General features: G+C 31.3%; 1 protein-coding gene across 1 annotated transcript; it reads left to right on the top strand.

Annotated features, from left to right (window-relative positions):
- The first annotated feature begins 6,322 nt into the window (after positions 1 to 6,322).
- LOC113763839 (F-box protein At3g07870-like) lies at positions 6,323 to 10,015 on the top strand. The gene is made up of 2 exons (XM_027307799.1): positions 6,323 to 7,490; positions 9,601 to 10,015. Exons 1-2 carry the CDS (start codon positions 6,475 to 6,477, stop codon positions 9,734 to 9,736), a joined length of 1,152 nt encoding a protein of 383 aa, XP_027163600.1. The 5' UTR covers positions 6,323 to 6,474; the 3' UTR covers positions 9,737 to 10,015.
- Positions 10,016 to 10,382: the final 367 nt, after the last annotated feature.

The following is a 10,382-nucleotide window of genomic DNA, read 5'->3' on the forward strand; positions in this document are numbered from 1 at the left end:
TAAAGAAGGAGTTTTCAAAGAGATAGAGAGGGAGAAGAATCAGAAAACAGCTGAGAAAAGAATTTGGTAGAAAATTTAGGATGCCCTCCAGCGGATTGCTCAACGGCAGCCATGAAAGCAAAAACCTAGCAAAAATATTAGTCTATTTTTGTTTTTTTTTCTTAGAACTTAAATCTAATTGAATCTCATCCAAAATTAACCATGACTGATCAAATGCATAAAGCATTGTGTGACTGAGGGTGCATTTGATAAAATTGAAGTCTGGAAACTAAAGTTTGAAATCTGAAATTTGAAGTCTGAGTCCATTAAATTATTGAATTGTTAAGCATTAAATCTAATACATCTGAGTGCATATCATATTTAGTGATAAGTAAATAGCTTATCACTTAATTTTGAGAGCAAGTTTTGCCTAAAAAATTCATTGCCACTTAATTAATTTAGATGTTAAATTTTTGTTTATCAAACAACGTATAAGTATAATAGAGAGCATCCCACATGCTTATGGACATTGACCTTCTTGACTCTAAATCTTTTTGACATTTTCATAATAGAAAAATGATATCAATTACTACTTAATCCAAGATACTAATAGAATTAAATTATACTTACAAATCAAATAGATATGGATTGGTTTCTGTATTCTACTATTCAAAACATTGTTTTGCTTTCTTTTTTTTTTTTAAATCCTTGTCCACATTTAACTGCAGCTCAATTTGCATTACTTTCCCAACATCATTATATACCAGCAAAAGTGAAAAATAAGGATTTTATATGTAATCTACCTTTTGGTGCAAATCTTTTTATGAGAATTGAGACTAATCATATAGTTTTGTTTTGACGATAATTTGAATAGGAAAGTGATGAATTGATTGAGGTAAAAAATAAGTAAGAAATAATATCATAATTTATACAAACGTGTGTAAGACAGGTTATTAATAGATTGATAGAAATTTACCATTAATGAGAAAGACCAAAAAGGCTTCTAATTAATTGTTATTAGATAAAAGGAACAATGGTAATAAATGATCAAACCAATTACAGGAGGTCAAAACATGATTGAAATTAATTAAAAAAATGAAAGGGAAGAGTTGATTTTTTTTTAAACCAATTACAGGAGGTCAGAACATGATTGAAATTAATTAAAAAAATGAAAGGGAAGAGTTGATTTTTTTTAAAAAAAATCAATCACATAAATAATATGAATGTATAAAATGCAAGTTATTCATAGATAGGTTACAATTTACCATAAATAAGAATGTGAAAAAATGATTGTAATCAATTAGTACCACACAAAAAAAAAAAAAACTAAAAAACTCATGTGGCATGTAGATAGAATGTCCACTTCGCAGAAAATTAAAATAATGAACTTAGCAATCTATCATATAAAGAATTGACGTTTTATGATATATATATATATACATACATATATATATATATATATATATATATCATTTATATATGTATGTATGTATGCATGCATGCATGTGGTGGTTGAATGCATTAGACACCAATTCCAATCTTGAAAAAGTGCTTTACCTTTATTTCTTGTCCATCTTCTATAGGAGACACCTATTTTCTCCAATCCACTACGATTTTATCATTTATGTATCCCCAATTCAATATACATGATGTATGTGTGTCTATATAAAACAAACATATATAGATACATTCATACATATATACATACATAGATATATGTATGCATATATATATGTATTTGTATATGTATATGTGTATCTATAGCCTATCAACTTATGATACAAATTTGAATAGTTGAACAGTTGATTCTTTTTTTGTCATCTTAATTGACATGTAGAACAGGACTCTATTTATATAAAAAAATTTTCCTAGTCAAGAAATGGCAAAGACATTAACTCCCTTTGGATTAGCTGTTTTTGGGGGTGTTTTTAAAAAAACTTACTGTAGCAATGTATATGAAAAATTTTTACATAAAAATTTTTTGAAATTTTTGATATATTGTATGGATGAGATATTTTTTGAATTATTGTGTATTACTGTAACATTGTATTTGAAAAATTTGTTTTTGAAAAAATGACCAATCCAAACAGAGCAATTAAATATTGTTGAGGAAAAGATATCTTTTTTTGGGTATTTTGAAAAGTGAATTCATGTATGGAGAGAAAGGTTTTCCATTTGTTAGCTTGAAGAGATATGTGGCTGTGCTATGAGAGAAGAATTAAGTAGAATAGAATTGATAAGATTTGTAGGGTCATGAAAACAATTTTTTCTTCCATATTTTATCTAGTTACTGAATTTCTCTAAAAATCGTAATATTTTTTTTATTCTACAAAAAATAAAATTTTTGTTGAAAAATGAATAAATACATGATAAAATATTTAACATTTTTTTCTTGTTTCCAAGATGGGGAGGCTTACTTCACCATCGACCTATTTGTCAAAGTTAAATTAATAAAAACAATGTTCTCTTGTTTTAGGAGAGTGAGGATAGGACCGTTTAGTTAAAAGTTATTTTAATTAAAGGTTTGGATATTTATGTTTAATCTAAGACGGCAAGAGAAAATACCCCTACCCCAGATATTCGCCCGCCTCTTTTTTCCCCCTATGGGTAGCCACCCCCGCTGCTATCCTTATCGAGGCATTCTATTATGTTGTCGATGACTTAACAGGTAAATACTAAATACTGAACGAGTATTCTCTAAAACTGTAGATTCTTGGTCATTATCTAATGGGACACTTATCAATTAAAAAGAGTGTATACAGAGGTGTAATAGCAAAAATGTAACAGAAGACCTCATGCCAAAGTGGCAGTGAGGAGAAAAATTTGGCCCGGAGATGAGGAAAGAGATATTTATTACTTTTTGCCTTTAAGCCTCATTTGGTACACAGGAGCTGTCTAAAATAGAAAAACCTTTCTAACTTATCCATTCCACTCTCAAGTTTGCTACGAGCCTATGAACATTTGAATTGGAAAGCGCTTTTTCTATAGAAAACTCATTCCTACTTTTTCTTAGAAACTCTATCCCTCACAGAATCGTGAGGACTTTCTAGGTTTATTTTGGAATATTGAAAATTATTTGGGTCAAGTTTATCCTTATTTTTCTCCTTATACGATTGTCAACTATTAGGCATATACCTTTTTGTACTAGTATCAAATATTAAGCTATTTGTTCGTTTAGACAATGATTAACCATAATCTTTTAAAAATGATTCTAGTTATTTTTAAATTTTTTTCCTCTATTAATTTTAAGATGTTATTTTTCTAAACTTTTGTACATATGTATTAGTTTTTATTTCATATGATATAGACATTGAAAACATAATAATGAGAGAAAGTGAATGATTAATTCTATGTAATTTACTTTTCTAATAAGTTAGTAAACAAATAGCTTACCTAAAATGAATATAACCTACTGTCAGATAACCCATAGAAAGTCCAAACCGTGCTAACAAATTTTGTTACCTTTGGAAGTGAAGCATGAAAACTTAAATGACACTAGTAATGATCAAGTCCAGGAAATAGCACACCCTATGTATGTATATATGTATATATCTTAGGGAAATTATGGTACCATTTTGTCCTTTATTTGGAGGATAAAATAGGAAATATCAAATGTGACGAATAGTTTACACCAATCGCTCCTCTCTCAGAAACAATTTCACAAATGCGATGTGTGTGCAATTCAGAAATGATTTTTATGAATTAATTTTATATAAGATTTTAAGTACTAAAGTAAATGGTGGTATTTTAACCTTTTTTTTTCTCATCAAATAATGTTTACTTTAGTAGTTACAATATTTATAGTTAGTAATTTTGTCAAGATGTGTTTAGATGAGTTATAATTAAAAATAGTTGTAGGTAGTTATTTTAGCAATTTATATTTAGATAGTAAAGTAATAAGTGAATTTTATGGGGGTAAAATTGAAAGACCATAAAGTGACGCAAAAAAGTTTACACCAACCCCTCCCTCTCCCTTTTATTATTAAGCTTGAAAAATGAGGATGCATGTATATGTTTGTGTGTGTTTATTTTTGGCAAATTATGGTACCATTTTGTCCTTTACAGTAAAACCTCCATAAAATAATAGTCGATAAATTAATAACCTCTATTACATAATAGTTTTTTCTAGTCCCCACTTGGGCTAATGAACTAAATTAATAATTTTGATAAAATAGTAAGATAATAATTTTTTTTCTTGAAAACCTTATATGGTCCTTTGGTCCCATTCATATCATAAATTAATAATTCACTCAAATTATAGATTATACTTTTCTAAAATATGAGTCTATATTTTTCTTAAAATTTAAATGTAATTGAATCTCATCCAAAATCAAACATGACTGATTACAATGCGTAAAGCATTATGTGAGTGAGTATAGTAAAAAGCATCCCACGTGCATATGGACATCTATCTGTTTGTCATCTATCTTTTAGTATTCTTAAATCTTTTTGACATCTTGGTAACAGAAAAATGATATCAGTTACTACGTAATTGAAGATATTAAGAATTAGATTATACTTACAAATTAAGTAGATATGGATTGGTTTATATTCCTTAGATAAAATTATAAATACACTCAATAAATTAATAAATTATTGATTATATAATACCTTTTAAATTAATAGAATTTGTATGGTCCAAAGGGTATTAATTTGTAGAGGTATTAGTGTATTTAGAGGGTAAAATAGGAAATAGAAAAAGTGACAAATAGCTTATACCAATCCCTCCTCTCTCTGAAACAATTTTACACATGCGATGTGTGTGCAATTCAGAAATGCTTTTTTACAAATTAATTTTATATAAAATTTTAAGTACTAAAGCAAATGGTGGTATTTTAATCTTTTTTTTTCTTCATCAAATAATGGTTACTTTAGTAATTACAATGTTTAAAGTCAATCATTTTGTCAAGATGTGTTTAGATGAGTTATGATTTAAAATAGTTATAGGTAGTTACTTTAGCAATTTATATTTAGACAATAAAGTAATAAGTGAATTTCATGAGAGTACAGTTGAAAAAACATAAAGTGACACAAAAGTTTTAGCCAATCCCTCCCTCTCCCTTTATATATAGTATAAATATCTATATATTAGTATTAAGGGCACACTTAATGTATGTGCAGTTTAGAAATAATTATTAATTTTGAAGAATATATTAATTTTGTTTTACAAAATTTTATATAATTTTTCATTAAAAATTTGCAATTTTTTAGTAAATTTTTTCTTTAATATAGTTATAGTTAATTTGATAGTTACACTACTTAAGAGAGTTATGACACGTGTGATTTGGTGGTTGGGATAAAAATTAATATTTTAAGAACAAAATTAAAAGTTTAAAATGACACAAAATGTTTATCCCAAATGTCACTTCTCTCTGTTTATTTAATAATCAGATTATTGTACAGAAAGATAGCGTGAATGACCCAAATAATTTACATCAATCCCTCATCTCTCCTTTTATATGTAATATAGATATATAGTATAGATATTGGAATTTTCATGTTTCTCAATATATTTGCCAATTATTAATCAGCAAAACATTTACTACTATAAAAGAAGTGGGCCAGTGGCAAACACCCCGTTTCGTGTCGTCATATCTGAGCAAAATTGGTGGTTAATGAAAATGAATTTACTTAGAAAAATTATAAAATCGATCCAAAAACCAAAGCAAAATCACTCTATAGCTGCCGCTTTCTGAAATGATTGCACCCGCAGCCGTTCGCAAAGAGTCATGTCATTCTATCAGTCAGTCAGTTACTGGCCATCCAAAATTCCCGCCATTGTTCCATTTCAACCCCTGGAAAACTTCCCGCCAAATTTTACTACCATAAAACTTGGTTCAATTGTGAAGCATATCAAATCAATTACTTCTCCATGCAACTCTGATCACAATTCCTCCTTCAAGGTGACTCCTGTCTTCCCCCATCATCCCTTTTGATCTATTAATTTTATTTAGTACTAATATCTTGGTCAAGTTCAACAATTATAGATATAGATTTATGGCTATGGTTAAGAGAAATTTGGCTTAAATTGAAGTTCTAATCTCTTTTTTTTTTGATAAATGTGTGAGTTTTAATCTGCAGAGAATTTTGCAATTAGTTTTTCATTGAAAAGGGCTGCTGATATTTCATTATTTTTGGTTCGTTTTGCTTTTTACTTGTTGGATTGAATTGCAGATATTAGAGATGGATTTGAAAAGGAGGAGGAACTCAGTGGAAGCAGAGATTGAGAAGGGCATTAAAGGAGCAGATGATCAAAGTCGAACTTTCAGTGCTTCCATAATGGATATTCCTGAGTATATCTTTATTGATATTCTCCTAAGGTTGCCTCTCAAGGGAATTCTTGTTTGCAAGTGCACTTGCAAAGCCTGGCGCCGCCTGATCTTGAGCCCTCACTTTGCTCGGATACACTATGCAAGATCGCAGACTAGCCTTCTAATCAGGAATTTGGACAGTTCATGTGTGCCGAGAACGCTTTATCTGATTGATCCGTCTGAAATGGATCTCAAGTCTTGTCTGGGATGTGATAAAGAACTTCATTTAAGTCTTGATGTCAAACTGAGGATCCCTTTACGCAATCCTCTAATCGCACTTCAAATGGATGCTGTGAAGAAGAAGCGTCGTGTTAGACTGAAACTCACAGATCAAAAGTTCAGGATTGTGAACTCTTACAATGGATTCCTCTGTTTGTCTGAACCCTCAGCTAATGAACCTGTGGCTGTATGCAATCCTGTCACTGGTGAATATGTAGAAATTCCAGAGGGTGATAAGGCTTATGAAAACTTTGTGGATTGTGGATTTGGCTTTTGTCCAAATACCAACCTGTATAAAGTGATCAGAATATTTGATACGGGGGTTAAGAGGGCTATTGATTGCCCTATTGCACAGAGAGAAATGTATTCAAGTAGAATGGCTGAAATACACACACTTGGCACACAATCTTGGGAAAATGTTGGGTATGCACCTTCTTATTATGGTAAATTAACATCACCAACTTACTTGAATGGAAATCTTCACTGGTTGCATGAGGGCTGGGACAGTTCAACCATCATTCTTTCCTTTGACTTTACTCAGGAATGCTTCAAGAACTTCCCACCACCAATGTTTGAGATATTGAATTTTGAGTTTGCCTTGTGTGATGTACGACATATGAGCATGGGTGTGTTAAGAGGTGATTTATTTTTATGCCATGCTAGTCATAATTCAATTAACTTCTGGGTGATGGAGAAGTATGGTGTTCAAGATTCTTGGACTAAATTGGCTAAGATCCGAAAGTCAGCATGGGAGCATAATTATATGTACCATCCGATTGATTACCTGAGATGTGGATCACTGTTGATTTTTCATTACCCCAAGAATATGTTGATACATTATGATCTGAAGAGCAAAGAACGCAGTTATTTTAAAGTTTGTGGGACTAGATCGAAATGTGAAGCTGTTTCTCTGATTCCAAGCTTTTTCTCATTCAAGGAAGCTGTGCAAGAAAATATAAGGGTGTTCAACATCCGTTCATTGTAAGGGTGCATTAATTTCCTTATATACATGAGATTCATTTGTACATGTCAATTTAAGTACCATTAATTCTCTTTTTTTTTCCCAAGAGTGTGCCTTCTTTCTGTTTTCCATAAAGAAATCTAGTTGTTTGATTTCCTATTGAAACTACCTAAATTTCATTTTTTGGCAGACAACTATACATTAAAGATGTTGATTCATATATGTTTTTGGTTAATAATTTGTAGTTCCTTTTGATATACTTTTATTATCTCTCAGAACATGAGAATACCTGCTCTTTCACACTTCTGTTTGTTTAGTATCTACATAATTATGTGTATTTGATGATTTTGATATTTCTGACACTCTGTAGAATGGGGAATCCGCTTCAAGTCGAATATCCAGGTGGCTAATGTTATTCAGTTTGAAGTGTCACAACAGAGTTAGTAAAATAAAAGAGCTGTTTGTTTATGTATGTAATAGCTACTTAGATGTGTCAAGTGAATTTTGACATGGTGTAGTGGCAGAGGCTGTCAGGAGATAGGTAGACGGAGCCTTGTGAGTTTCTGAGCACAAGTTGGAAACTATAGTTTCATATAAGTGCATTTGTCCTATTGTTTCACTTTGAAAAAATGAGCATTGTTTTTGATAGAAGCAACTTCAACTTAATTGTAAGTTTATCAGGTGACTGATTAACTTAAAGGATGCCTATATGTGATCTTACATCAGATTTTATATATCATCTGTCTTTGGTTTTTGTGTTTGTAAAGTATATTCTCAGCCTGGCTGTGGTGAAATATATAAATTTTGAAATTTGCCAATAATGATGCCTCTGAAGAGCAGTCATGGTAGCCATCCAAAATGTGCTGCTAATTAGTTCCACCAAATTGAGGGACTTGTAGATGTCAGACTTCTAGCTGAATTGAGAGGTAGCAACTTTCTTTTTATTGTTGTTGAAACTCAAAAATCTAGATGCAATGCCACCCTTCTGATGTTACTTGTGTAACAATAAATTTATTCTTGGCATGTCTATGATTGTTTCTTACTCGTTCTATCTAGTTCCATGCTTTATACTGTTCTACCAATGAAAGGAAGAAGACAGATGAAAATAGAAAATAAAATTAAGAGAAAATAGTCTAGCATCTGTCCGTTAAAATCATGAATATGACAAAGTAATTGGCAACTACTTTTTTTTTTTTTTTTGTGTGTGTGTGTGCCTGTTGATGACAAATAGGAATGTTCCTATATCATGATTTACCAAATCATGGAACTGATCTTCATATTTGGCAGAAGTATGTCATGGCCACAGTTTGTTCTTAGATTTTGTGATTTCGATTTGGCTTCTGATAAATCAAATTATATAGTCAAAATGACACGTCTCTGGATTCAGAAAGTTGTCCTTTTTGTCATTCTTCTGATCCTGAATGATCATTCAGGGCAATGTACTTTATGCAGATTGATACCTTGAAAACTTTCAACTAGAACTGTTCTATTTGCGTGATTGACGTATTAACTTTCATTACCAGAGCATCTCCTACTGCTTAGTTTGAACTCTTTCTAAACGCTTTTGCATTCTAGCTGATAAGAAACAGAAGAATATGCATGGTTATAGATATCTATCATATTGCGGTCATGTAATATCTCAATCGTTTTCTGTATCTTTTTTTGAATGGTAGTTTTTTTCTTGGATTAATCTTTTTTACATTGACAAGTTTAGACACATGCCACATGATCTAAATTTAAATTTAAACACCAAACTTTACATATGTGGTATGCATCTAGATCTACAAGTGTACACACTGGCAGTGCATAAACGATTTAATTTTTATTCTTGAAAAGTAATTTCTTCTCAAAAGAATAAAGGACTGTATCACTGATCACAATGTTCGAGTTCTCCTTTAGAAGACTTTCATTAGAAGAGTATTTGCACTCTTTTGCAGGTAGACACTGTGCTGCATAATGCAAAGTGAATATGTATTACCTGCTTAGCAGTTCTGTACTCATGTATTTGACAGAATCTGATAATTTTGTAGGTCAACATTCGTTGATATTTCCGTTTTTTTATCAGCTATTGTCGCCCTTGATTAATATGTTGCATGCTCTCTGATTCTTAAATTTCATTACCTGGGGCAGGGGCGCAAGGATTAAACTTCAAGGTGAGAATAAAGCTCTTTACGTAAGGGAAGAAGATAAAGCAAATATTCCTTCTGATAGCTCAACTTACTGGAGTGGAGATGATTATGATAGTGAAGATTGGCCTTGGTATTAGTTTTTGAAGTGCATCAAGAGGGACGTTTGTGATTGTGGAGACTGGCCTTGGTATTAGTTTTTGAAGTGCTTGAAGAGAAACAATGTTTTGAAACATGAATGGGTGTAGCTATTTGAAGCTTAAGACTTAAAAAGACTACTATTATATTTATTAGGACCTATTTTTATTTGCCCTTAGAACATAGGTTGCCTGAAATTCTTGGAGCTGTCAAAATTACTTCTTTTGTGACTGCAGTTCCCAGTTGCTTTTCCTTGGGGCAAAGTGTTACTATTGGTCATGACTAACAATCCTATTTGTGTTTTGTAATGTATGGAATTTGATAGATCAATGTATGATGAATCAATTTGCTTTCATGTCCCCTCAACAACTACAACTTTGGTTTTGGATTACGGTGAATACCAGTAGGAATTGCATTTTATTTCCGCAGTCCTTTGCAGTGCCTGCTGCATATATCAGGCTGAGTATTTTCTGCATGGCTCTGCGGTTGTGTCAATGTCCGGCAACTGCTGCCAGTGGATGCATAAGCTGAAGTTATGTTTGATTCTATTATGCATATTTCTCAACATAAGATAAATTTTTGCTCAATTCTTACAAACTCAAGGGCCCAGATTGTCAACTCCTTGCATGCCAGTTCTAATCTACAAGG

The sequence above is a fragment of the Coffea eugenioides genome, chromosome 2 (genome assembly GCF_003713205.1).
Source record: "Coffea eugenioides isolate CCC68of chromosome 2, Ceug_1.0, whole genome shotgun sequence".
NCBI lineage: Eukaryota > Viridiplantae > Streptophyta > Magnoliopsida > Gentianales > Rubiaceae > Coffea > Coffea eugenioides.

Bases quoted from the DNA above. Each gene is read 5' to 3' on its own strand.
- LOC113763839 (XM_027307799.1), top strand. From the start codon at position 6,475: ATGGATCTCAAGTCTTGTCTGGGATGTGATAAAGAACTTCATTTAAGT. The intron at 7,491-9,600 runs GTAAGGGTGCAT...TACCTGGGGCAG, and splicing joins GTGTTCAACATCCGTTCATT to GGGCGCAAGGATTAAACTTC.